General features: G+C 35.0%; 1 protein-coding gene across 6 annotated transcripts; it reads right to left on the reverse strand.

The window, feature by feature from the left end:
- Nucleotides 1–18: 18 nt before the first annotated feature.
- On the reverse strand, nt 19–27,987 carry BCLAF1 (BCL2 associated transcription factor 1). Of its 6 annotated transcripts, none has more exons than XM_070417749.1 (13): nt 27,870–27,985; nt 24,597–24,700; nt 21,787–21,900; nt 19,947–20,858; nt 18,326–18,991; nt 17,991–18,160; nt 15,139–15,244; nt 13,977–14,061; nt 11,432–11,607; nt 10,180–10,291; nt 8,937–9,083; nt 2,956–3,168; nt 19–2,815 (listed from the first exon to the last, which is right to left on the reverse strand). In XM_070417749.1, the coding sequence occupies exons 3-13, from the start codon at nt 21,888–21,890 to the stop codon at nt 2,810–2,812; spliced, it is 2,697 nt and encodes an 898-aa protein (XP_070273850.1). In that variant the 5' UTR covers nt 21,891–21,900; nt 24,597–24,700; nt 27,870–27,985; the 3' UTR covers nt 19–2,809. The 6 variants fall into 6 exon arrangements, 5 of the variants coding, with proteins under 5 accessions (XP_070273850.1, XP_070273849.1, XP_070273848.1 ...); XM_070417748.1 differs by having other exon boundaries at nt 10,180–10,360; nt 19,947–20,852; nt 27,870–27,984; XM_070417747.1 differs by having other exon boundaries at nt 10,180–10,360; nt 27,870–27,984.

Genomic DNA, 27,987 nt, shown 5'->3' on the forward strand with positions numbered 1-27,987 from the left:
CAGGTAAACAAACAGCTATTACCACTTATGACATTTTTATTGGCATATGACAATTTACAAGAGTCCCTGTTGCATTACTAGTATACATCACACTGAGTAAGAATCGTTGAGCCATCTACATTCATTCTTATTGGGTAATATTTTCATCTCAAACTATAATTCCCAACACTTGATTTTAACAGTGACAAAAGGGAACAATAGTAATTCCTTAGAGTAGGCTGTAATTGGAAAAACATATTTTGCTTTTTGTATTAAAATTCTAAGATGTTGAAAGGTATACACATCTAAAGACTGAGTCATGGCCTTCTTAAACAGCTATCTGTTCTGGAAATACCCTTTGGTTGAGTTTTATTTTCTTTCTCTGGGCAAAAGGAAATCTGTTAATGCAGATATCAAGTCATTATTTTTCTGGCACTTGCAAACATATATCCTTACCAAGAGAAACCATTTAACTTTTATAACATCAGGAAGTGTGGAATTAAATTGTGGTTTTAAAATACACACAGCCCTGGCCGATGTGGCTGTTGGTTGGAGTGTTGTCCATACACAAGGTGGCAAGTTCAATTCCCTATCAGGGCACATACCCAGCAGGTTCAATTCCCTGGTCAGGGCACATGCAGAAGGCAACTAACTGATCAATGTTTCTCTCCCCCCCGCCCCACTCCCAACCCTTTCCTCTCTAAATCAATTTAAAATAAAAATACACAGACTACTTTTTATATGCTTGACTTTTTCTGAAAAAGAAAACATCCACAATCATCCTTCCTACTGGTAGCATGCTCTCTCAATTTTAAAAGAATAAAGTAATGGAATCCTAAACATATCTGGGTTAAAGCAATGCACTTGCACTGCTTAAAATATAATTTGATAGGACTTAGTAGCTTTATTCCCAACTCCCTAAAATAATTTCTCAGCAAATTCCCTTTTTCCTGTTGTCTTAAGTGCAAAAGAAAAGCTGCATTTAAAATCATGCATAGAGATTTAGTATTCAACAAAATAACTGTTAAAATAAAAGCTAAATTTATTTGTATAAAATAAAATGGTTGTGAAAATTCTCCTGTGTTGGAGATCAAATCCATGTTGCTTTAGCAACTAATTATTCTAACTGGAAGGGTATTAGTTTTGTTCTGATCAATCCAACACACATACTTGCTTTGACAGTATTCCTCTGCTGTAACAATTTCAGAAAGGCAAAATTAACAGGAGAAATCACGCAATACTAAAGATCTTAGGGCCAGAAAAATCACATATTGAGGTTCGGTCCCTCTCTCCCGCAACCCACCCAATAGCTCTTAGCAAATTCAAATTACCCTGGCTGCAATCAAGGTGCTAGGTGGATTGCAAATCATCAAATGAGAATGAAAGGGCCATACACTTAAGATCTTTAAAAGATTACACTAGCAGAATAAGCATCATCTCCTTTTAATGCAAATATATACAACTAATTCAATTGCTGAATTAATGAAATTTGACTACTTTTATATATGCTCATAAAGCAGACATACTTAACATTGAAATTTACTATTTCGGATTTTCATTCCTTTAAGAGCAATCAGCATAAGCATAAAGGTAATTCACATTTTCAAGATTATCTACCTAAAAAATAGAACCCTAGGAAAGAAAAAGAAAAGGCCATTTTACAAACTGAAATAGGGGGGAAAAAAGTAAAAACAAGTTAGATCAATGCTGCAACAAAACTTCCTGTCAAAACTTTTATTGTTGACATTTGAAAAACAAGTTACTTAAAATACAACTAATGAACAGTACGTTGTTTGCCAATTTTTTATGGTTAGACTACAAACTAATATTTCAACTGTCCAAAAGATCAAATAAATATGTAAGATATCAAATCAGACACATCTTTATTTTGCAGGATAACCCTCTTCCATACCACCACATCACGATTACAGGTTTTGTTGTGTTTAAAATAAAATGTTCGGTAAGAATGGGGTTTTTATTTGCTGTTTATTACAAACCAGTTTCCTCTCTCATAGAATAGCTGCTATCTAAGACCATGACTCATACTTTCAAATAAAAATAGAATACTGAATTTTGAATCCAAATAGTAAAGGCTCCTAAGTGTGGTTTTTATAGGCCACTGCTTGCTCTCAGTAAAAAAACAAAAACAAAAAAACAAACAACAAAAAACAAACAACAAAAAAAAACTAATACTTTGTAATCTAACTTTTATGAGTTTGTATTTCTTAGTTCTTGGCAAAGCTGTTTTTCTTCTTAAACATTTGCTGAAGTGTTAAACTAGCTTACGTTTACCAAAGTAACAACTTTTTCTGGGGTACACTTCAAAAATTAGTCACCCTACAATGTAGTGTGTTTGAATTAAGGAAAATGTTAAAACAGATGTATACAGTTAAAATAACTAGGTATGATCTCTATAAACAACTTCTTTTCAGAAATCTGTATGTAGAGCTAACGTTTACTTCAGCATAAACATTAACAAACAGGGAGGGAAGAGAATCAGATCTTTCACAGAGCTGTACTTGACCATATCTTATAGACAAAGCAGAATTACAATGCATGTAACAAAAACAGTAAAAGTATTATTTTTAAAAGTTGATAGTTACAAATAGGGTACATTAACAATTTTCTACTTTATTTCAGTACAATTTTCAACATACAATCTACTATTTTTCAAGATATTTGAAGACTTAAAACAAAACTTCTATAGACTACTTGCAAACAGTAAAATTTAAGTAAAATGCTTACATTCTTATTTGAAAACAAAAATCAGGTAAAAAAAAAAAAAGTGGGTGCAAGTTCTGCTCTCTGTTGCAATCTCATGTCAGGTTTATTATTCCTAAAAAGAGAGAGAAAATAAAGATTAGCAAAGATGTACAGTATGAAAATGATCTATAAAAGTCAGTGTTCCTAACAATTAACTGCCCCACCAAACCCAAGAAAATCTGTTAGAGTCACTAACAACTTGAAATTGTCTACCTTTTCTTCTTTACGCCTGTCCTTCTTTTCTTCATTATTTTCCATGGTCTCTTCTTCATCTTCAACAATCCCGTCCCCTTGGTATTTGTCATGAGTCCATTTTGGACTGCTACCTGACTTTTTGAAGTTAAAGCGCCCTCTGCCACGTTGAAAAGTACCACGACCTCTTCCTCTTTTGGCCCAATAATCCACACCATCATCTCTGTCATCATGCTACAGAAAGGTTAAAAACAATCATCACTGAAATGTCTTTCTTGTAAGGAAAATGATTATATCCCTAAATCATAAGTCATGGTATAAATTTCCTGATTTGGTTTATGAGGTTGGTAATGTTTTAAAACAATAAAACAAAACCAGTAAAATAACTTTTCAACAAAAACTTTGTCAAAGCAAATAATTACATTATACTGCTTACTAACCCAAGCACTAAGAGCTGCCCAGACAATTTTTTGGAAAATCTCAACTGCTAAATTACTGCCAAATTTCAGATTTTTAATTTTTTCCTTTCCAGTATTTCAATCTAAGTCCACTTGTTACTATTTATATTGCATGTAAATGAGATCAACATTTTTCCAAAAAAACTTTAGTCATAAAGATGTGAAAAAGTTATAAAAATATCATTACAGTAATATCAACATTAAATAGGTGGTATGAATTATACCTTACATATAGAAACAGATTTTAAATCTGAGATTTAAATCTAAATCTATGTATATTACACATCAATCTTCAGGGGTAGGTCATCTCAAATCATGATGATTTCTCCCTAGAGAGTATTTCTCCCTAGAGAAATACCTCAACTTATTTATTCTTCACCAATCTGAAGTACCGTAGCTATTACATTCCAATCATAATTTTTCACTAACTGCATCCAAATAGAGAGTTTCACAAATTAATAATTATTCCATTAATCAAAACAATCTGCAAAACTAAAAAGTACCTGACTTTGTGGACAAGTCAATGAGTATTACATTCCAAAGTTCTCCTGTAATGTAATTTAATTAACTGCTACCCCCCTTCACAATTGAGAAATAAGGCAAAATGATGCCCCTGTAGGAGACAACAGGCATAAATGCAATGTTGCATAACCTATGGATTACTGATATTGATCAACTGCCCAAGTCACTAAAACGTTTCTTCAAATTATATGATATGAGCACATTTTTCAAAACAGAATATGCCTTTGTGCCTATTCATGTAATACAGATCACCCTCCTGCATGACTTAAAAAGCTCAATTACACATGTAATTAACAGACTACATAAAGGAACATTTACAATTCCTAATAATCTATCTTTACCAAACCAATGAAACGTTACTAGCTAGAGGTGTGTAAGACTCCATAAAAAAACAAATTTAGCAACTATCAAAAGTATAAATTTCAATGCCATAAAGTTTAATTTGAAACTGGAAATAAACTATTTTAAAATAGTCTGCCATTCAAAATAATGCTCATGCAATTAGATAATTTCAAGGTTTCCTTTGATATTAGCACACCCAACTCCAAAGTAGCTGTTCTTTATTGTTTGTGTATTTACATAGTATTTCATAAATTTGTGGGAAAAGCAAACAGGTTTTGCCGTCAGAGGCATGGGTTTATATCTTAACAGAAACTTTGTGACTTTATTTCATTTTAAAAGAGAGAAAACCTTAAGGAAACACAGATGATCTGTAAAGTGTCCAGCCCAGTGTGTGACAAAAAAGGTCTCAATCTACTGTGCTGTTTTATAGTGTTTACTATGGGAAGTCACTGTTTCTGATCACTTTCTATGTATTTACTCATCTAATCCTCACAACAACCCCACCAAATACTGTTACTAATACCATTTCAGATATGAAAAAACTGAGGCATGGAGAAATTGAGTAACTTGCCCAAGGCCACAGCAGTAGTCCTTTGCACTACCCTTGTACCATATCACCTACAGAATACATTTCCCAGTAATCTTGGTAACAGTGAATGATTACCATACAAGGCAGCTAAGAGTAGAAAACAGAAAAAGCAGTAGCAAAGCTTGACATGAGGTTAAACTAACCAGTACCTTTAAAGTTACAATCATTTTATTTTATTTTATTTTATTTTTTAATATATTTTATTTATTTTTCACAGAGAGGAAGGGAGAGAGATAGAGAGTTAGAAACATCGATCAGCTGCCTCCTACACATCTCTCACTGGGGATGTGCCCGCAACCCAGGTACATGCCCTTGACCGGAATCGAACCCGGGACCTTTCAGTCCGCAGGCCGACGCTCCATCCACTGAGCCAAACCGGTTTTGGCAACAATCATTTTAAATTGGGCTAAAAAAAAACAACCGATAGCTAGAACATTACACTATATATTGTACTTCGGAAGTTAAGTGACATTTTAATGCTAAGCATATTAATCCTCAAGTTCTAACACCCATACTAACTCTTAATCCTCGGGTTTAATCTTATTACAACTTTTAAAAATTATTTCACAAATGATAAAGGGCCAGAGAAGTCAGATATGTGCAGTACACAATTAAAAATATTATACATGGAGGCCATATTGACAACCAAGATCTTTTGAATCCCTTTATCTCTTCTCCATAGAATGATCAAGTATCAAAGGGTTAAATTCATTAACTCCAATCTTGAACCCCCTTTCCCACCAAGGGTTTTTTTCTCTTCCTCAGGATACAACATAAACTCACCACCGAGAACTTGCCCACTGCAGCACTTTTCCACTTGCTCCAACTTCATATACTTGCCCTCCATAGAATTTCAGGTTCTAAGACTATTTTATCTCCCGGAGTACTTATTATTGAAAATATCTCCATATCTGCATAAATCCAAGTTTTAAGATAGGAAATTTCAGAAAAGTATACAATAAATGTTACTATTACTCAGTAGTGGATGGACAATTCCGTGCTTGCAGAACCAAGGCTTTGGAGCCAATACATGGGTTCAAATTCTGACCCCATTTCCACTAGTCATGTAATATTAACTTTGGTCAAGCTGCTCAATTTCTGTACCTCAGTGTTTTCCATATGTAAAAGTGAAATGATGGCCCCACCTCAAAAGGATTTTATAAGCATGAAATAAACATGTGTAAAACACATATTTATGCTTAGAGTATCATTATTACTGAGTATTATGTTTCATTAATATAGATAAACCTTCCATGCTGGTAAACTGTTTCAAAAGAATCTAGGGGAATGTGTATAGTTTTCAATCTCATTTCCTCAGAATCATATTTTTGTTTATACTCCTATTCTCAACATTAGTTGTCTGAAAAATCAAGTTATCTTTACAGAAGATGCAAAATCTTTTAAATTTAAATATCCATGTAAAAACGAGTTGTCATTTCAATGGCTCATTAATTAAGAACCAAAATAAGCCTGGCAGATGTGACTCAGTTGGCTGAGCATCTTTCCATGCACCAAAAGGTCACTGATGGATTTTTCTCTCACACATCCATGTTTCTCTCACCCCCTCCCCTCCTCCCCCCTCTCTAAAATCAGTAAAATCATGTTTTTTAAAAAAGGAACCAAAATAATTAACTTTGGGAATTGATTTATAAGAAAAAAATGTATGGTGTTCATTTTACTTCTAGTAAACATCAGTTTGTGCCAAATGTACATGTATGCTTAATGCAGAAATGCAAATTTTTAAATATAACCCAGAACAGCAACATATAAAAAGTTACTACTACTTCTTAAAATAACATACCTCTTAATTTGTAAAACTGCTAATTACAGACCAACCTAAAATGATTATGTCCCAATTTAAGATAAAAATATGATACTAGGTTATGAAATAAAGCCACAGAAAAATGAAGGTCTGGCCTAAATTCAATATTTGTACAATAGTACAAGTGTTTTATAAAATCTACTAATTTTACTTCTTTTTTTGACCTTTCACATTTGATCTACTCTCTGGCATTTTTATCATCACCCAACTCCTCATCCCATCTTTCAAAGGTTGGCCTTTTAATCTCTCCTCTTCTGACTGAGAGATCTTATAATGGCTTTAGTTGTGTCCTGTAAAATGATGGCACCTAAATTTCTCTTTCTAGATATGCATTAAACAACTATCCATTGCACATCTCAACTTGATTTATCCTGGGCATTTCAAGAACTGAACTTAATCTCCTCAAATGGGTTTCTCCCTTGTGTTCCCTCTATCACAAGAGAATTTCTTCTCAGTACCAATACCCAAGTAGTGGGTCTCTGAGTAAATCCCCACAAATGTTACTTTCTTTTCTCAAATCTAGCCCCTTAGCTCACTCAAAATCACTCAGATGTATCTGTTCACAACCATGATTCTTCTAAAACTGCTTAAAATCCAAACTTACAAAAGTATTATGGTTTTCCACAACTTAGCTCCTGCTTTTGCTTTATTTTCCAGAACTTATACCAATCATCTAGCCACCTGAGTCCTGGAATTCCCTGTATCAGGATCACCTAACCATTTTTTAAGCTCAAGATTCAAGCCAAGGTCCTTTACCAAGTTTATCTGAATCACTCTTTCCTTTGCAATAATCCACCATTTCCTCCTTTGGAGAAAATCCACAATACATATTTAGAATGCGCCGAAACCAGTTTGGCTCAGTGGATAGAGCGTCGGTCTGTGAACTGAAAGGTCCCAGGTTCGATTCCGATCAAGGGCATGTACCTGGGTTGCGGGCATGCCCCCAGTAGGAGATGTGCAGGAGGCAGCTGATCGATGTTTCTCTCTCATTGATGATCGATGTTTCTAACTCTCTATCTCTCTCCCTTCCTCTCTGTAAAAAAATCAATAAAATATATTAAAAAAAAAAAAAGAATGCCTGCTTCTCCCTTACTAGTTTCTAAGCCAAAAATGGAATTATATCATATTTCTCTTCCCATCCTTCAGACCTAGAATAAATAACAATCTGTTATACATAAATTCTTAAATCAAGAGATGGATCTTTTAAACTGTTCTATACTGTAACAATAAAATGCCTTTCACTTTCCAGATTGTCAATTCAAACAACTCAAGCATAAATTTCTCCTCATAGGAGTACATGCTAAGCAAACATGCATAATGTACTCTAAAAATTTAGCATTTTTTGGACTCTTGGTCATTAAAGTACCCAAAAAAGAGGCAACTGGGAACTAATTTCTTAAACAATCATACTGTTCATTTTCCAAAAAAAAAAATCAACCTACTTCAGAATATACCTCTAGCCTCTAACTTAGCTGATGTGCCATGGAAATTCAGATTTATTCAAATAATACATTCATAAAAGCCAAATGAAAGATACAATTCTGTAAATCCAGGACTATCTTCCTACTTGCTTCAACGAAACAACTAGGTCTGCATAACGAATCTCTGAAACATGACTTCCCTGAGAAGCTATGACAAAAATGAATGCTTCTGTGATAATAGTTTTGGTGTTTCCTTAAGTCTGTGTCTGTAATGCAGGACAGACCCTTCTCCTCCTTGTCAAATTGCAGAAAATTTCCATCACTAACTAGAGAATCTTTCATGACCACCTCCTCTAGTTTTACTCCTTAGAAAACTACTTCATGTAAAGCATCACAAGGAAACACCAAATTAGTGTATCTAGCACATTTCCGTAATGTGATTTTTTCATCCTCCTTTTACTCCAAATAGCCTCCCTGAAATCCTTAATTACATGGAGAATTCTTCTTGTCTTTCATTGAAACAATTGGCTGTGATAATAGACAGTAAATCTTAATGAGAAGTTTCTACAAGTTTTACTGTCTTATAGACAGATAACCTATATTGAAGTTCTCTGAATGTGGCTATCAAATCAGGTATAAATTTTAGATACCCTGATCAGCCCATAGGTGATGTCAATAAAGAACAGACAGGACTAAAGGAACCCACATTTTCAGTACTTCAAACCATCTGGGTAATGAACTTTTATTTAAGAGTTCCCACATTATGGTGAAATCTTTTCATAGCAGTGGTTATCTGTATGCTTTGAAAATTAATGCAAACCAAATAAAGACAGATGTCTAACACCCACCAAGAAGTACTTCTTGCTCTTTGGGGTATATTCTGGATCCCATTCCTCTTCCTTCGGTCTCTTTTGAAAAGTAGTATTTGAGTTGTTTGGACCAGTATTTGTCCCAGCAAAAACTCCTCTGGCTCTTCCTCTGCCTCTAATTCGAAACTGATTAACATTAACAAAGTTGTTTAGTAATGCAATTAAAGGTATTTAAGTTACATGCAAACTCTTAATTTTACTGCAGTAACAAAAAACATATTTCCTAATTTCCTTCCTAAAACCCAACTCATAGCCACTAAGGATGGAAAGGATGGCCATTTTATATCATGGGCAAAAAACACTGCCTTCTGAAAGTGAGGTTAAGAAGAAATGCACAAAAACTAAGTGTTCGAATACTACACTTTCCATGGCCTGACCTAGTATTTTTAAATAAAAATAATCAAATTGGTTCTTTTCCCTTTGACTAGCCAAAAGAGTTGTCTAATTCCTTTGAATTATCATAGGAGCCCCAAGTGTTCAACTATACCTATCACCAGTTAAGCAATGCTCTTCTTTTTCTCAATGATCTACTCAATGAACACTAAAATAACCAACTGGAACTCGATCAAGATAGGAATCTGGATCTAAAAATTAAAGAGTCAAAAAGAGTATGCACTAAGAAGTTATTAAAATAATAATTAAAATATGAAGGTAATATGTATGCTGTGTAGAATAAAAAGTTATGGTTCCTATGGTTGATACACATATAAACAAGAACTTGAAGAAAACAGGGAAAAATCAAAATGTTATAATACAAACATATGGATTTTTAAAAATGTCTTTAGGTATCTTTCCAAAACTAAGTGATTTTTTAAAACGGGTCTCAATCCATAAATTTCCTTGACTCTTGGACCTTTAAGTACTATGTATAGTTATTAATTCCAAAGTTAAGAAATGTATCTAGTTTATATAGATGCTTCTCGATCTCAAAATGGCATTTCTTTTAATCAGGCAAAAACATTTATTACTGTGTACAAAGAAAGTATGCCACTCCAGACCCTCCTCCCTTTCCCTAAATGGCATTTCTTAAATGAAGATACTCCAAATACAATTTCATTTTTCAAGACCAATTCTAACTGTAGGAGTAATGACTCACATAACAATGTCGAAGTCATATAATATAACTTTCCTTATGTACAGTATTCTAAGGTAAAGTCCTATCAAAAATTCTTATTCTAAGGTAAAGTCCTATCAAAAATTCTAAGATAATTTTATCACTTACAAAGGTTCCTCGTGGTCGACTAACTCCTGCAAAGCCCGAGTATTCTTTTAGTTCATGGTGAGTTTTAAATTCTTCTTCTCTTTCCTTCTTACTCTCCTTTTCTTCTCTAGAACTGGGAGAAGAAGGTGATGCTGAAGAGGATGAAGATCGAGAATGATCTTGCTCTCTACTTTTATGTTTACTGAAAAATAAAGAAAACAAAAAAAATGTGCTATCTTTAAAAACGATGAAGAACCTGTTGAATCTTATAATAAGAGGGATATTTTTCAAGCCAAAAAACTATCCCCTATTACAATGATTACATAACTAAAGTAATTGGGTGTTAAAGTTTGACAGTCTGTTTCCATTCTCCTTCAATATTTGTTTTACACCACTACTGAAAATCATACTAGTAGTCTGGAAACTTCAAGTATGAGGTTCAGTTCTTCCATATTTTTAACTTTTTGTTTTTGTTGTCATTTTAAGGAAAGAAAAAGAAGAGTAGGAAAAGGCAAGTTTCAAAATGACTGCAGTTTGTATACCATGGTGAGAATAGTTGGTATGGTTTGGGCCATTACTCCGTTATAGAAATAAAAAACACATGACAGTACAATAAAAAACACAAGTAAAATCCACCATTTACCTAATGAATACCAAAAATAAAAAATAAATAAAAACAATTATCTATGATACTTAGTATTCCTATTATTTATTTGACACTATGGTGATCAATATTACATGATTCTAATACAACACCCGAAAAGGTCATACCTGCAATAACTCTTACCACTGCTAACAGTATCCATGGAAACATTACTTTGAAAGACTAATACACATTGCTATTTCATAAAAACTAATCCTTCCTCCCCCCATCTCTCCCATGTTAAACCACTAGATATCAGTTTAAAATTCTTGTACTCTGGGTGTTATGAGTTGAAAAAGTGCGGAATCAAGCATAACGAACCAAAGTTCTTACACAAACTGTTTCTAGAAATGCACTGCATTGAAGTCCAACCTCCTGATGTAGCCTGGATAATAGGACACATTAATTTGTCATTTTTTTTTTTCAGTGTTAGCTTGCTATTCCAAAGTTTTTGTCCTCATCCACCATAAGCCGAGTAAAAGACAAATACATTTTTGCTGTAAAACAAATAATTTTAATTGTTTAAATTTAAATATTCGATTACACAGTCAAAATTGAAAGCAATTAAGCTGACAATTATTAAAGGCTAATTAGAAGCTAAAACCTAATTCAGACAGTTTTAACAATTACCTGTCGTCTTTGTAAGATTTGTATTCCTTGTAATCTTTTGGAGTTTTTTCCTGCTTTCTTGACCCACTGGATTCCCTGGAGCCCTTGGAATCCCCCCGTTCTTTGCTTCTTTCTTTTCTCCGACGATCAATGTCATGCCGAAGATCAGCAGAGTCACACCTTAATTTTTTATCTCCCTATAAAAGATAGATACAAAGTAACTTTCAGGGGAGAAAGAAAAAATATATTTATGTACATATATAGCCAAATTTTTGCCAGTTTCTAAAGTGACATTTTAGGATCAGAAAAAAGAAGGGATCATAAACTACTTCCGTACTTAGTTTTTGTTAAAAAAAAAAAAGTGTAGTTGGTTGTTTTTACTAAGTCATTATGTACACAAGTGCAGTGAGACTGGAAAAGTTATTAAAATCTAATTATCTTAAAAATCCTAAATTTTTGCGCAAAACAATCCATAAATTTTTATGCAATAAAATAATTATTTTTCCACTCAGCAATCCTCATTATTATCCCTCATCTTTCCAAATAGCATTTTTTAATGACTTGAACATTGACAAAGGTTATAATCTATAGTTGTGATGTAGCCATCTGCCTATAAAGTTAAGATATCCTAAAGTAATGGTTCTAATTACTTAAACCTCATTATCATCAAGCTCTTTCCAAAGAAGATGACCAACCCAATAAAAACCACTTAAAGAAAGGATTCTGTAATTTCCATAACATGCAACTAGAATATGATTAATGAAACCAATTCAAGTTAAACAAGGGTAGAAACAAAGCCAGAAAGACATTATTCCCAATCCTGTACTCAGTATCTTGGGCCATATACTGCCCTTTCTCAATTCAGGTATTGCAACGGACATTAGTTTAACTGGGTCACAATTCACCTCCTTCTTGTTCCATTGCTTTTTCAAATACTATATAATTTAGGAAGATGGAAAGAGGAATCTAGGAATGAAGAAAAATTACACATCAGTAAGATGCTAATAATGTGGACATCCTTGCTAGTATTCAACAATTAGTAGTACTGGGAAGTCTAACTATAATATTCATAAGCATTCATAAACCTGAAAATATAAGTATATATCCAAATAATATCAACTACTCACCTATATGCTCCCAGGCTAACCAAGAAAAAAAATCAAATCAAGAGCAAAAACCTTCCTATTCGCCTAGGTATTACCAAGCCCACAAGTACCAAGCTAAAGGACTAAAGGAAAGTGGAAATAGTTTATAAACTCTAAACTATATGTATATTACACATTAACATATATATTATTCATTCAAACAGGAAGATGAAAGATAAAAGGCAATGGCATATCCACTTGTCCATCCATCAGTAATAACTATTTTTTCCTCTCCAGTTCAAAAACCAGTATGAGTAACTAGAGAAGCAAAATACTCAGTGTCGGAGCACAAGGATAGACTAAATTATTGGCGAAACAAAACTGAATCCAAGGTATTGAAAGTAAAAGCCAAAATTAGTATTCACTTCTCAGAATTGGCTTTTCCAAGATCAATATACTCCATGCAAAGAAACCCTCTTCTTTCTAATCTCTAAATTCCGTATCTAGTAAGTCATATTTTAAAAATTTGTACACAACTATTAAAAGCTTCTAGTATTAAAAGTGCCAATGTTTCCATAATAGGCCCATTGTTCAACAACTTTCCAAAACAGATGTATTCTCGTTTTTCTGAATGGAAAACCAATGTCCAAGAAGCTAAATGTTTTCCAAATATCAGACAGTATTTGGTGACAGCCAGAATTTCAACAAAGCAGTACTTCCAAGTCACCTAACCTTTTCATTACAGTTGCTCACTTTCTACTTTTCCCCAGAGTATCACCTGAGGCCCCCCTCCCACCCCCGCCCGCACGAATGAATTTCATTTTCACAGAGCCCCACCAAGCCAGTTATTCATAGGGGCCTCTCTCAAGTTTAATAACATTCATCCTCCAAAATCCACAAATATTCTAATATGACATATAGTTTTTGTTCCAAACATTCATTTGTAAATCAGTTATTAGGATGATTATTTCTTAGTCCAGATCAAAAATGCTCAGCAGCCGTGGTATTACTTCTGTGAAGAACCTACAGATTTAATTTAGGCATACATAAATCAAGGAATATTTATTCCAGCTCATCCATTTCACAACAAAACTTTATAGAAATCCTAATATAATTTGTATATTGCTTTTAAAATGTCCCTTTGTCTGCCCATTGATTCTTTACCCTTTTCTTGGAAGTAATTTCTTCCTTTCATTAGCATTTTTTAAAACTACTCTTGACTTAGGGAGCATTTGAGATCTTGCTCTCCACATCTATTAACAGTTTGGCTCAAATAAACTCTTATAAAAATTCGCCAAAAAAAGAAAAATCTACTCTTGGTTTCTTAGATACATGGTATACTGTCAGCTTAATTTCTTCTAGGAAGGGAATATTGTGTGTGCATGTGTGTGTGTGTAAACAATTTGCCTAGACAAACTATGCTTAATACAGTATTAACAAAGCTAAACTTAACATTAAAAAACTGTCCCTTCAAAACATACCTTTTGAATTTCTTCTTTGAAAACTCTCTCTTCCCCTGCTAATCGGGTATGCTTCCTCAGGGCACTTGGAGAGATGTCAATTCTCCTTAATATAAAATAAAGTCTATTTGTAGTCACATTAACTTAATGGTACAAAAAAATCCTTAGAATTTTTCATTTTTGTGAAGAAAATACTAGAAAGGTATTTCTCTCCCAATCGACTAATTTAGCATAGTAAAATTATTAATCTAATTACTGACAATTAAGAAATAAAACTATTTCTATTAAAAATGAATTAAAATGTCTTTTTCAACCAGATTTTTATATATAAATGAAGCCTAATCTTTATCAAACTTTTTTAATCAAAAAAGAAAATCTGTTTTGATTAAGTATTATCATTTTAAGTGTCCATCATCATACAATTATAATACAAATACAATTAATATCCTCAATGAAAGCAGAAATAGGATCATTTATTCCTAAGTGTCCCCAGTATTTTTAAATATTCAGTGGATCTCTAATTTTATTCTGCACCTCTCCTTGCCTTTTTAAGCTTGTGTCTGTCAGGAGCAACTTCTCAGCTGTAACCAAAAACCACACCTACTATGTAATAAGTACTAAGTTATATATTTTATAGCCAATAATACTAATTGTCACCACCCTGCAAAATAAACAGTTATCCTTACTTTATAGATGGAAAAAAAATTAATGTTCAGAGATTACATAACTTGTTCAACCCAATTCAGTGAAGTGACAGAGCCAGGATTTGAACTTACACTTGCCTGACTTCAATGTTCATGCTCATTTCATGAAAAATAATTCTGCCTCTCCACCAAGCATTTTTATTTTACAAACTTATTGGAATTAAATTAAATTCAAGGGTTACTCTAGGCATCCAACCCCCTTCCAAAAAGCAAATGTGCTATTTTAATTCCATACTGGGGAGTAATAAAAAAGTAATTAAATCCTAACAACCAGTTTAAACCAAATAAACTGAAAATTAAGAATAAACAATAAATCACCAACTTTTCAAGACTAGAAATATATTTATTCAAGGTATAAATCAGGAATAAAACCAAAGTTCATTTGTATCATGATGATAACAGTTCCAATATAATCTTGTTTAAACAGTGTTTTCCTATCAAAATAGCATTTTTATATGCCTGTTCAATAGTACACATACCTGTGTATCTCAGGGCTCTTTTGGCGGGTACTATGTTCTTCAGTGGCTTTCTGATAGGAAGTGAACCTCTCATTTAGGGTCATCGCAGGTGATTTGAAGTATTGCTCTGTTGATTTAGGAGAAATACTGCCCAATTAGTTATCTTTACTTTAAGAGGGATATTCATTTGTGACAGAAGGGCATGTAGCGAGTGAAAAGAAAATAAAAATATTCAAGAAACCTAGCAGAAAGGAATCAAGTGTTACAAGAGTTCCTCCTACCCTGTTCCTTTTATAACTCTTGTACCTCAACAGGAAACTGATACAAAGTTCCTCACAGGTCCCTGTCAATACTACATATAATACAAAAACAATAAATAGATTAAACTGAGAGTCTCTAATTTCATTTCAATAATGCACTATTTCATCAAACAGAACAAAAACAAAATGTGAATATCCTTATACCCTGCCAATTATGAACAAGTTACTTCAAGTAATCATTTGCAGAAAATAAAAATGACATAACTACATTGTTGGTTTTAGTAAACAAAATTATTTCATCGAAAACTATACTGACAGCAAAAATTGGATTTAAGAAAAAACTTAATACTGCTATTTCAATTAGAAAATATTTTTCAATTAACATTCATTAATTACTCCAAAAATCTGGCATCTTGGCAAACCTGACAGCACATTTGATATTAATGCCTTTTCTTTCTTTTAACAATTTTTAAATTAGTGATATCAATACTAATTTTTAAACTAGTTCATGGTATGTTGTAAATGTAAAATACAGAAGATGTGTAAGTCATGAAATGTTACATTACGAAGCAAGCTATCTGCTTAACAGGTCAACATACATCTGTGTCAACTTACCGCCCAGTATCCAGCACATGTCTCATAACCAATTAAAACTTGAAACGGCCACTACAAGGGTAGTGCCTCAATCTTAATTCCATGAAACCCAGGAATTTGAGCTAGCAACTCAGTTTTTATGCCATTTTTGCCAGGAAGACAGAAGATTCAACTTTGCCTGTATCTTTCAACAGCTATTTTACTTTGAAACATGGATTTTGCCATTTCAAAACATATTCCAGGACCTAGTTACAATGAAAAAGAAAACATCACTGGGCATTTTCAGCTCTAGGTTAAGTAAGAGCTGCTTAGATCGGTTGCACAATACCAGTAATAAAACATAACTACAGTTCTTTAAAAAAAAAAGAAAATGAAAAAGCAAAAAATTTTATCAAAACCTGATCTCAAAATTCAGCAATAAATTGTAAAATGTGGAGACAGGTCAAAAAAATGTGAAAAAAGAAAAATGTTAATGTTTCCTATTTTATGTACCACAGTAATATGGTCATAAACTGTTTCACAAACCCAGTTATAGCCAAATAACAAAAGAATTTTGTTACCATGCTTAATTACAGTAAAAAAAAAAAAGAAATTCATTAATTATTCAGTTTTGAAATATCAAGTGCATAAAGAATTGCTAGTGATAAGTTTCAGCTATCACAATGAGTTGTTCTCATGTCAAAAGACAAACTTTTTTTAAAAAATGGTTTTTAAGACCAACAGCCATGGTGACTCCTGAATAAGAATCTATTTCATAGCACACAGCCTTTTAAAGACAAAAACAAAACAAAACTTAAACCTAACTGCCCAAAAAGTCATACCCTAAACCTTTGAAACTAATTTTGAAACTAGAATTACATAGTGGGGAAAATAGCATATCAGAACTTCAGTGAAACACATACCTTTATCATCTTTAGTATCTAAAGAAATCTCACCATTATCCTAATTAGTCATTATTCATGTAATCATTACTAATCTACTTTTAAATTTCTTGAACTTGTTTACCTTTTAAAAATCCTAATATGGCCCTAGCCAGCTTTGCTCAGTGGTTAGAGTGTTTGGCCCATGGACTGAAGGGCGCAGGTTCTATTCTGGTCAAGAGCACGTACCTTGGTTGCAGGCTCCATCCTGGGCCCCAGTCGGAACATGTGTGGAAAGCAACCAATAGATGTCTCTCTCTCACATCAATGTTTCTCTTTGTCTCTCCCTATCCCTTCCACTCTCTCTAAAAATCAATGGGGGGGAAAAAAAAAAGTTCAGGTAAGGATTAAAAAAAATAAAGTAAAAAATCCTAATATGCCCAGCTGACATGGTTCAGAAAAGAGATTCCCGGTGAGGGCACATGCCCGGGTTGTGGGCTTGATCCCCAGTAGGGGGGCATGCAGGAGGCAGCTGATCGGTGTTTCTCACTGATGTTTCTTTCTATCCCTCCCCCTTCCTCTCTTTCTAAAATCAGTAAAATATCTTTTTTAAAATCCTAATAATTTTTTTCTGGTTTATTTATCATGTAGAAAAGGTAAGTATTATAACAAATTAAGTAATACAAAGACAAGATAGGATAATCCGGTTTTCCCACAGGTTTCAGGTTTTAAAAGTTGAAAAAATTCTTAATATTCAGTAACAATGCTGTTTGACTTTGTTATAAATCCATGCCAAGTACATTATAAGTCATACACATGCAGGTAATGGAAGGTAATCTGTAAGCATACTGCACTTCAAATACAGTATAATGGCACATTTCAAAAAAACTTTCAGCATTAACAAAATCTACATTGTGTTTTACCATGATATACATTTTTAGGGTATGTTTTAGCTCTTAATATTTCAATCGGTTTTTATTAAATATCATAATGCTGGCAAGACTGAAAGCACTCTTCATGAAACACTCCTTTTTCCAAATTTTTAATGCTGTCTGTATTCTTGCTATCCCTAGGCTACATTAATTATTAAGCATTGCTGTTCATTTTCTTCTATTTGCAGGAGAAATTCAATTCACAATACTAAGCATACTAAACATACCTTTAACGTGATGAACCAAGGACACAATGTGCTGAATAAATGACTCTGAAGTGCTCTTGCTGGCCTGAGGCAACTTAATGTGGTCAAAGATGGATCGGAATTCTTGCTCCTTCTTGACAGAATGGACAAGTGTACTAGCAAGTAGCCTGTCTTTAGTCAAGGAAGCAGGTCTGGAACATATCGGTACACACACACACACACAAACAAAATATACCATTGGTTTGAATATGAAAATGGGAAATGTATTCAGAAAATAAAAAAAATTAAATGAAATATTAACCAACCACCCACATTTTAAAAGCCATTATATTTACTGGGCATTAATGTGAAATTACCTGTTAGAATCATCAAGAGGAACAGGGGCCATTTTGAGTTTGACTTCAGGACGATGAGAATCGCTGGCTATCATTTTAATCCTAAGTGGGCTCTCCTCCCTGAAGGTAGACTTTTCTCGTGCATCCAGATTCTTGTGTAGAGGGGGACTGTAATCAAAGAGGTCTTTGAGCTTTTCAGACTTTACCTGCTCAGGTGACTGAGTTTCTTTCTTTACTGTTATTCTCTCAGAATTTTTGTCGTCTTCCTTGTGCTTATCTTTTGTAGTGCTAGGCCTTTCCACTACATATCCAGTCTCTTTAAGTTTATAATTTTTTTCTTCTCTAAATCCATCACTTTCTCTATTGCCTTTCAGTGAAACTTTGGACTTGTACTTGTTTCCTTCCTCCTCAGTATTCCGGTGAGATGTAGTAGCAAAATTTTTACCCTGATCTGCAAGGACTGACTTTCTGAACTGTCTATAATCTTCTGTCTCCTCTGTGTCATCCCCTTCTGAATCATTAAACTTTTGTTTTCCAGACTCTTTATCACTGAAGTAATCTAGGGCTTCCTGATCTTCCCATTCTCCCTCTGCCCTCCCTTTCTCTGATCCTTTCTCCTTTGGAGCCTCTTTATCCCTGGTATTACCCCTATCAAGCAGGAATACTCTAGACTCTTCATCTGTGAACCTGTGAATAAGCAAAGAAGAGGATGGTAACTCTGGATTGCATTCACTGTGGATAACTTGCATACTTAAATGTGCTGCCCAATACCACAGGACCGGTAATGAGAGGGAAAAACCCTACTGAAAGTGTTTTCAGATTCCACTTTTAAAACAGTAAAGGCATCCATATAGCACTTAGGTACTGAGTTTTTAAATCAATTTATGTAGTAGACTTCCTGAATGTTAAAAAGCAGAAGCCATTCTCAAAAACCTATTCTTATTCAGTCACAGCCCACAAATCTGCACTAACATCCAAATTCCCAGAGATCCTATAACATACATCACAGCTTAAGTTTAACTTCTGAGGCTAAGAATCACTAGTCAACTATTTATTTACTTAATAGCATTCTATGTATTTTACACAAAATTTCTGATTATTTCATTTAGCAACACTTGAAATTAGAATTCAAACTGAGTATCTGTTTCAAATATCACTAGTCATTATCTTTTCTATGGTCAGGCAGATTCATTAAAAATTGGCAGCTGGATTATTTATAATACTACACAAGTTAAGAACATGAAATAGAATTGCATTATTTATATAGGTCACATTATAATGCTGAAGAGAACAAAATAAGCTTTTAATGCTCTAACATTACAAATTAATCTCTGAAAATTTTGTTTTTACATGTTAACAATTACGCTTTACACTAGTCATTTTTCGTTTACAATCTTAATTCTGAACTTACTGAAAATGGATAAAAAAAGGAGGAATATAAATTAGTTCTTATTAAAACACTTAACTTCCAAAGTTAGAGAGATGTAAGTAAAAACAATCTGGAATTAACTTATAAAGGAATTCATGAGTAAAAATAGCTAAATACATATAGCAGTGCAATTTTAAGTCTTATAAATCCAAAGAGAATTCAAAGAATAAAACTATTAATATTTTCATCTAAATTCTCTGCTTTAGTTCTTACCTTTTTAAGAATTTTCCTGTCTTTGCAGTATCCTGATCTCCACCATCAGGATAAAATGAAGAACGTCCCCTAGCCTCATCTCTTGGAGCATTCTGTGGTGTGATTGTCTTTGCAGGGCTTCTTCGTGAAGGGATGTGATGAATTGGACTATTCTGAGAAGGACTGTATCGACTAGATCCATTTCCAACAGAACCAGACCCAGATCTTTCAGGACTATGCTGAATGGAATGTGAATGCTGAGAGGGGGTGTTTTTTGCAGAGTGGACTGTACTGAGCATGGGCGCATCAGAGCAAGATGAACTCTGACTAGGTGGCGTAGCAATTGGTGAAGGACTATGGGGTGATCTAGGACTATTATCATAAGCTGAAAGGCCAGGCCAAATATCACCAGATGTGGCTGATGATTTATTAAACTCATCAATAGATTCAGATGGGTCATGTTCAAATGTATCTTTCGGTTCCTCCTGTGATTTATTTTTCAAAGGACTCTCTTCTTGGGGCTCCCCTTCAGATTTTTTGGTTTGTTTTTCCTGAGACCCTCGTCTCTTAGAGACAGGAGATTTGCTATATGGGGATGAAGAACGAGAAGAGGATGATCTTGGAGACCTAGAGGATCTGTATGACCGGCGAGATCTGCTTCGGGATCTTTGAGAAGAAACTGATCTTCTTTTTGGACTTCTGGAACGTGAACGACCTCGTCTAGGACTCCTAGAGTGTCTTCTGTTCCAGACAGGTCTATAGCCACCTCGATGATATCTACCTCCTCCACCTTGATAATACCCTCTACCCCTTCCTCTGTACCCATAAGGTCGTCTCATTCCTCTATTATTTCTGTAATCTCGCCGATAATCTCTAGAATAAATACGATCTCTACTACGAGATCTTGAATACGTCCTGGAACGAGACCTAGAACTAAAAATGAAATAAATATCAATGCAATAAAAAAAAACTATTCCATCCTACCATTCTAAATAGTCCAAGTTGAATATAGCATGCAAATCAATTGTCAAAACTAAAAATGGACATTAAAAAACAACGCATGTACACAAAAGTAAAAGTTTACTGTTTTTAATGAAAAGCGTCTCATTTCTAAGGTAAATATTGAGAGACTAAATTAAAGACCTTAGAAATGAAGGCACAGAAAATGGGAAAAAGACATATTCAACAGAACATACTAACAAATTATAGTACATTTATTCAAGCACTTAAAGAAATAGTGTAAAAGAATTTTTAACAGCACAGAAAAATATTCATCAATGAAATACCATTGGCCAAATGCATACATAATATGAAGTTAGGCTTAGAAAAATAATACAAAAAAATCATAAACTAGTATTAATTCTTAATGAGATTATGGTCACTTTTATTTTCAACGTATGGTTTCCATTTTCTATGCTAACTATGTATTACTATTTAAAGAAAGATAACTGAAGTTAATCATTTTTAACAAAAGAATAAACTTATGGGTGCCTTGAGTCAGAAATAGTAAACAACTATGAAATCATCTAGATTTACTGCCAAATAATTGTTTGTTACTTTATCTAATTCATCTCAACATATAGATAAAAACAAGAAATCACCATAGAGTGCACAGCACAGTAAGAATCTGAGATATAGCGTTAGACTAGCTGGGTTCTAATCTAAGCTCTGCCAGTTATTAGCTTACAACTTGGACAATTTTCAACTTCTCTAACTGTAAAATGAGGGTAACAACAGATCAATTTGACAAGATTCTTTGAGAATATATTAATGAATTTAGCACTATTGTATATAGTAAACACTCCATAAGTATTAGATATCACTATCATTATTAAAAGATTTAAAAAGGACAGTAATTCACCTGTATCTCTTCTTTCTAGAGTGTGACCTTGATCTTGATCGAGAACTAGACTGTGATCTAGACTTTGATCTTGAAGAATGTGATCTAGAATTGGAGCGACCCATTTCTTTACTCCTAGTAAAATGAGAGACCAAAATAGGTTAAAAATCACAATATAATAGAAGTTTCACATCATTTAACTTATTTTTTACAAATTGAATTTTATAAGGAGAAACATCATTTTCAAATGAGAACTAAGCCAATCAATTATTCCTAACTAAAAACTGTATTTTCACTTGCATGAAAGGTATCCTATCCTATATAATAAAACCCTAATATGCAAATCGACCAAATGGCGGATCGACCAGTGGAACGACTAGTCACTATGATGCACACTGACCATTGGGGGGCAGACACTCAACGCAGGAGGCAATGGGGGGGCGGGGCTGGCCGCCACCCGCCTGTCGCTGGTCACCCCACAGATCGGCCCTGATCGCTGGCCAGGCCTAGGGACCCTACCCTACATACTGGGAACAGTCTCTTAGATTTAAAAATTAAAACTAGCAAGGCTACTCTAACACTGTGACAAAGCCAATTACTTAATTTCTCTCTGCTTCAGTTTTTCCACCCATAAGATGGAGAAAATGGTATTACTGCCTCAGAAGGATCATGTTATGTACTACTTTTTACAATGCGGGCAAAAAAATATAGCTGCCCATACAACAGCAAGATGCCTTTCACCCGTATGAAAAGTATGGTCACTGGTACATGCAGCATCCTGGGTTGCGAGAGGGATGTCCAACTGCCGGTTTAGGCCCGATCCCTGCGGTCGGACATCCCCCAAGGGCACAGGCTGAGGGACCCCCCCCCCCCCGCCCCTCCCGGGCACAAATTTCGTGCACCGGGCCTCTAATTATATATACTGAAGACACAACAGAAAATTTCTATGGACTGCCCCACCTATGTGCCTCAATCCAAAAAGGTAGAAGTCAGAAACAGCAGCAATACCAGACTGCAGCAGTATGTTAGATGTTATTCCATGCCCAATACAAATGTCTACCTCTCCCATAAAAAAGATAGTATCAGAGTATTACAGATAAGAAATCTGAGACACCTAACAGGTTTGGCTCTGTGGATAGAGTGTTGGCCTATGGACTTAAGGGTCCCAGGTTCGATTCCGATTAAGGGCTTGTACCTTGGTTGTGGGCACATCCCCAGTAGGTGTGCAGGAGGCAGCTGATCGATGTTTCTCTCTCATCGATGTTTCTAACTCTCTATCCCTCTCCCTTCCTCTCTGTAAAAAAAATCAATAAAATATACTTTTAAAAAAAAGAAATCTGAGACAAAGAAAATACAAGTAGCATAATACTGAAGAAAAATAAACCTACCGGACTGTCATCACAATGCTTTATGGCCCTGAAATGGGATTAAACTGACCACTTCATGTATACAATACTGACTGGAATGGTGGATAGTCTCCTAGTAGAAAAAAATCTCTGGAGTCATGACGCTACTCTCATAATAAAAATGAATTTATATGACAAATGCTTAGTCTACCTGTAGCTTTCTGATAAGAAGATGAAAAAGAATAAAAGATAAAGAAACTGGAGGAATGCTCCAAGAAAGAGATTGGAGCTACAAGAAAAAGAGAACTGGATACCAGTATTCTAACTTTTCCAAACACTATTTAGTATCTAATGTAATTAGTATCTAATTAGACCTCAGAAATCAGTAACACTACTAATTAATGTTTAAGATCTACTCTTCACAAAATTTTATTTACGTCTATATCTCCTGTTTACCTATGCTATACTTTCTAAATTTCCACTAAATTACTCAAAATTAGTAATTTCTGTAAGTGACTCACTAAACTAATAACCTGCAATTGCCATGTATTTAAACCATTTATCCTACCACCAAATATTTTTAAGGCATTTATTTTACCTACCTTGCCTTTGCTCAGTATTATGAAATAGTACTTAAAAGTTGAATTATGTCTGCATACTTCCTCATGAGGAAACATAAATGACAAATTCAAGGTTTCCGATAAATATTTATTTCAAAATAAAAGGTAACTATCCTTATATATACAAATATCAGCTTTGTCTTCTCACTCTTTATTCTAAGTAAGAAAGAAATACATAAAAACAGTATGCTCTTCAGAATTGTAGTGAGGACATGTAACACACTTAAAAGATTAGGCATGCCCTAGCTGGTTTGGCTCAGTGGATACAGCATCAATCTGAGGACTGGAGGGTCCCGGGTTTGATTCCGGTCAAGGGCACATGTCTGGTTGCGGGCTCAATCCCCAGTAGGGGCGTGCAGGAGGCAGCCAATCCAGGAGTCTCTCTCATCATGGATGTTTCTATCTCTCTCTCTCTCTATATCCCTTCCTCTCTCTGAAATCAATAAAAATATATTTAAAAAAAAAGATTAGGCACACAGTAAGCAATCAACTTTCATTACATTAGCACCAATGTAAAAGGGAAAAAAACTAAATTATGGAACTCTCTTGTAGGTATAAGGGAAGATCAATTAGACAAGATTATTTTGTCTTGCTTTACTTTTAAATAGCTTTGTGTGTTCTGAGTCTTTAAGTAGATGTGTTTACAGAAATAGAAGCAGACACACAACTTAAAAGCAGGAGAGATAAAAAGAATCTTTATCCTAAAACTAACTTTTAAATCTGGCTTACTCCATACAAGCCACCAAAACAAACAAAAAAAAGAGCTTCAGACCACATCACTTTTAATCATTCAGTCTGAATCATGAGTGTAGCAGTCACGTTTTCTCAAGCTAAACTGAAAACTAGAAAAATGAATGTTATATACCTTGGGTTTTATGCAGGATAGAGCAATCAAGTCAAGTCTTCGAGATACTGTAAAATTCTTCCTGGAGAATATGTTCTCAGATAGTAAACTCTAAATTCAAATTCCTGGCAAAAAATAAAACATATGAGTTTGATTTATGGTAAATTCAATACACACAGTTTATACTCAGCACTACAATACGTACTCTTAATAAAGGCACTAATGATTTCAGGGAAGGGGAAATAGACTTAGGAAATAAAAGTTTTGCCGAAACCAGTTTGGCTCAGTGGATAGAGCGTCGGCCTGCGGACTGAAGGGTCCCGGGTTCGATTCCGGCCAAGGGCATGTACCTTGGTTGCGGGCACATCCCCAGTGGGGAGTGTGCAGGAGGCAGCTGGTCGATGTTTCTCTCTCATCGATGTTTCTAACTCTCTATCCCTCTCCCTTCCACTCTGTGAAAAATCAATAAAATATATTTAAAAAAAAAAAAAAAGATAATAAAAAAAAAAGAAAAAGAGAGTTGAGGATCAAGCTAGGAAGGAGGAATAGGAATCTAGTGATTGAGGGAAACATACTACAGTAAAAAGTAGCAAAAAATAAAAATAAAAGGCCAGAACCAGAAACAAAGGATTTCTAAAGTGCATGCATACTTATAGTTTTAAAAATATTAACTCCCTCAAGTGGGCAGAGAAAAACTAATCTTCTAAATTGGTGTTATGAAACTTTATTCTGACCTAGAAGTCCAATACTACTGAGATTTACTGCTGGAAGTGATACAAAGTGCGTTTTACTTAACAAATCTAAAAGGCTAATTTTAATTTCTATATATCCAGACAAGAACCAACTGCCAAATCTCTACTGTCATGATTTTTGAAGTTCTAAGAAAATATATTAGAAATAGTAACATGAAGGGGAGAGGGGCTGTAAGCTGTCAAGACTAGTATACATATATATATTATTGTGCACAATCTATAAATATATTCAAGTATCCATATGGAGAATTCAATTATCATATTTAAAACATGGCATACAATATATTTTATAATATTTAACATAAAATATAAGTATTTAACATTTTACATTAATCACATCTAACAAAGTCAGAACAAAGACTATACTCAACTCAGCTAATTTTTTAAAATGCAAATCTATGTACAAAGCACTGTGCTACATATTACGGATATGTGGCTATGTAAGAGATCCCTGCCCTCCAAAAACCAACTATCGAGAAAAAGAAATAAACAAATCATAGCAAACTAAATATCTAAAAACCAACCATGTTCCAAGAACTGTGCTTACTTTTAAATCACCTCATTTAATCTTCATACTCTCATGAGCTACACATAACTCCATCTTTCAAATGAAGAGAACTCCAAGCTTTCAGAATTTCTCTGAATTTATAAGGTGCCTATGCCATGCACTATTATTCTAGGGTTAGAAATACAACACTTTAAGTGAGACACGTTGGACCTTTTGATTCCCTATCCACTTCTTTGTTAATCACTGTAAATTTACACAGAATTCACTTGTGTTAAACTAATAATTTTGAATGATGTTTCTGTAAACTCCCAATTCAAAGCTCTAAGAAGAACTGAAAAGCTTTCTCTATTTCTACAAGTCTTCTCCTCAGACATCAAGTACAACTAGCTATCCACATAAGTCAGTCAATAAATTAAACTAGAATTGAGCCTATCAATTGATAAGTTTTTACAATTCTGTCTCCCAAGTCCTAAAATACTATTCGGCCACATGAAGAATCAGCTCTAGTTAAATCTCCTTTGCCACCATTTTAATTATCTTAAGGGGAATTTCAGGGTTTACCATATCTAACACGGAACACATGGTATCCTTAAAACAAGAGGCTATAAGCCATCGGTAAACAGGCTTTAAACTGCTTCACTATGAGTTATTTTACACACACAACCCTTCCCATCAAATTATTTATCCTCAATCGGCTAGGATTACATAAAAACGCAAATAAATTTGTAGCGGTTTTTCCTATGGAAAGGTTCTTATCTGAACAGCAGCGCAACCATTCCAAGTAGACGCCAACTGGAAAGAGAATTCACATGAGGAATAATTCCCCACAAAATTGAAAAGGCGCTGCTGCAAGATGTCTGAGATAGCTAATCTCTTAAATCAGTTTCGGTCATATTTACTTTCAACTTTGGTCTTAATTTTCTTCAATTCTAAAACGCTTAAAAAAAAAAAAGTCTGATGTATAAAAAAGTAGTTGCCAGTACTGCTGCTTGGTTCTGATGAGATAAATCTTAAAAGTAAATAAAGCCAACTTACGGACTTTCATTTAAACGAGGGCAAAGTCACTAGCCTCAACTCACCACTCCCACCCACTCACCCCCCAACTACCAGTCATGGCTGCACCATTTCTGACACGATGTAATGGGCTGAATCATTTGCTGAAAGGACACGGCTCCACTGGTACCGCTGGACAACTAACTGCCCTTTCGGCCCGGAAGTCGCAGGGCCGCGCTGAGATTGCTCGGCTCAGGCCCGCTCCCCACGCCAGGAGCCAGTAACTAGGCACCAACTCCTAGAGTCAACAGCGCCCGGTTCCTCCAAAACAGAGTGGGTTGCCAAGGGGATCCGAGATTAATCAGAGAGAATTTTCCCGAAACACCAAGGGCCCGAGGTGGATGCGGGATTCGGTTACGAGAGACAGAACAGCATCCTACACATAGTAAAATAAGAAAAATGAGGCGTAAGCCGACGGGTAGCGTGAAGCCGAGGAAAAGGAGTTTAAAGACGATGCGGGGTGTCTACTACCCAGTGCACTTTGCTGCAGATCGTAATTACTTTACCAAAATCCTAAAGGCGCAGAAGAAAGGTGGCGTTCCCAGCCAATGAGGAGAACCCAAGTAGCACCGCTCGCGGTCTCAGGAGCCAGAAGGCGGGGAACTGAGGGAGGAACCGCGCGTGCGCGGGCCCAGCGTTCAGCCGGGCGCGCGCCGGGGTCCAGGCCGAAGAAATGGGGGAAGGGTTGAGGAGGAGGATATGCGCACGCGCACGGGAAGGCCGCGCGGTCTCGGGCTCTCGACCAGGTTTTTAGTCAGGCGCGCGCGCACTGTTCTCGCTGCTAATCACCCCCCTCCCCTCCCCCACCTTTTGGCTCGTAGCACCTCGAAAACCTGAGGGAATCTGACGGGGAAACACATAAATAACGGCACAACGTCTCCTGGGTTTTGCTGTCGCCGCCAACCCGCCACCACCCACAAAAGACTCGGCACTCACTACCCTTGAGTGAATTCGCTACCTTGAATGCAGCATGAGGCCTACCTGACACGCCGAAGCAAGGTTCCCGGGACTTATCTTCGTTGTAACTACACAGCGGCCATTTCCCGACTGAAGAACGGGAGGAAAACCATAGAGGTATCTTCGCCGCGCTAGCTCGCCT

This window comes from Myotis yumanensis, unplaced genomic scaffold (genome assembly GCF_028538775.1).
Source record: "Myotis yumanensis isolate MYYU_CA2020_CCGP unplaced genomic scaffold, mMyoYum1.0.hap1 SCAF_6, whole genome shotgun sequence".
Taxonomy (NCBI): domain Eukaryota; kingdom Metazoa; phylum Chordata; class Mammalia; order Chiroptera; family Vespertilionidae; genus Myotis; species Myotis yumanensis.